Genomic DNA, 1,280 nt, shown 5'->3' with positions numbered 1-1,280 from the left:
CTAAGGCCATCCACATAATGCATAGTATAAGAGAAAATCAAGTTGGTACAGAGAATAATTGAAGAGTTTTTTCTTTAACATTTTCTGATTTTCATTAGAAGAACTTATCAATTTAAGACTTAAGATTAGCCAAAAGCTTTTCTTATGTCTTATCCTGCCAACATAGGATAATGATGCAAAGATCCATGGTTCACGAGAACTCCAGGTGAGGCCTGTCACATGAACCAATAGTTGGAAATAAAAATCAATAAAGATCAAGAATTTAAGTAAAAGAGGAAGAAATCTCTTACCACAAATGTTATCTTCATAATCACAATAAGTATTGAGTAAAGGATCAACCCAACAAGTGATTCAGCTTGGTTGCAGAAATGTAAACATAGGCAAATCAGAAAAATAATATTAGTCATAAAAAATGTTTAATAATGTCTAAAATCAGAAAATGACCTCTCAGTTGATACATCATCGTTGCCTAGAGAGGCAAGCCATAGATTCACTGTTGAATCTGTACCAGTACTGTGTAATATCTGCATCATGAAAAATAATTAAATAACCTCATACACAAATGAACAAATAGAAGAGGTTTGTAAGTAATTCATTATGCTTGTGTTTGTGTGTGTTGTGTATGAAAGGGAGAGAAAGAGAGATAACCAAGATCATTCTGTCATACTCAGGGTTACATTTGACAATCCATGTCCTGGCAATACAAGTAATACAGATTGCCAATCAGATGTCTGCAAAAACAATATCAAATTGCTTATTTTCATAAAAGGAAAAGCTTTTAATGGCATAAAGACATAAGTTATTTGGAAATCAAAATCATGATTATAACACGAGGGAAGAATGGAATAGAGAGTATTTGTTTTTCTACATATTATTTCTCATTATCCTTTGTTATATAAAACTCCGCCTATGTTACACTTGCGGTACATAGCCGGTCCCAAGCCCGGATAAAGGAGGAGAGTTGTGTTAGGTCTTCGGCAACCAACGTAAAAATATAGCCGAACCCCCCATGACATGAATCAAAGACATTATTGCGCTAAAGCTAGGTCGTTACCCGGAAGTAACGCGCCGTATGGCTCGAGTACGGTGTCAAAGCAAGAGCCGCTGCATCGGTGCCCGGATGTAGTGTTAAATGAGCAAGGGTTCTCGCGTTTTCGTGAACGGACGAGGGTAAATAAGCTAGTTCACAAAGGAAAAGGTAAAGGTCGAAGCGACAAAAGGTTGAGATTTGGGACATGGAACATAGGCACTCTAACAGGAAAGTCCATGGAGGTGGTGGA

The 1,280-nt window shown here is 36.9% G+C and overlaps 1 protein-coding gene across 1 annotated transcript in view; it reads right to left on the bottom strand.

The window, feature by feature from the left end:
- The window catches only part of LOC107460262 (WD repeat-containing protein DWA2), a 12,328-nt gene continuing 11,048 nt past the window's right edge, over positions 1 to 1,280 (bottom strand). The window contains 4 exon segments of the mRNA XM_052253204.1: positions 1 to 212; positions 291 to 355; positions 445 to 524; positions 649 to 694. Coding sequence (XP_052109164.1) covers positions 1 to 212; positions 291 to 355; positions 445 to 524; positions 649 to 694 — 403 coding nt within the window.

The sequence above is a fragment of the Arachis duranensis genome, chromosome 8 (genome assembly GCF_000817695.3).
Source record: "Arachis duranensis cultivar V14167 chromosome 8, aradu.V14167.gnm2.J7QH, whole genome shotgun sequence".
In the NCBI taxonomy this organism is placed as follows: Eukaryota; Viridiplantae; Streptophyta; class Magnoliopsida; order Fabales; family Fabaceae; genus Arachis; species Arachis duranensis.
The sequence above is the reverse complement of the archived record's forward strand: the minus strand, read 5'-3'. Positions and strand labels throughout refer to the sequence as shown.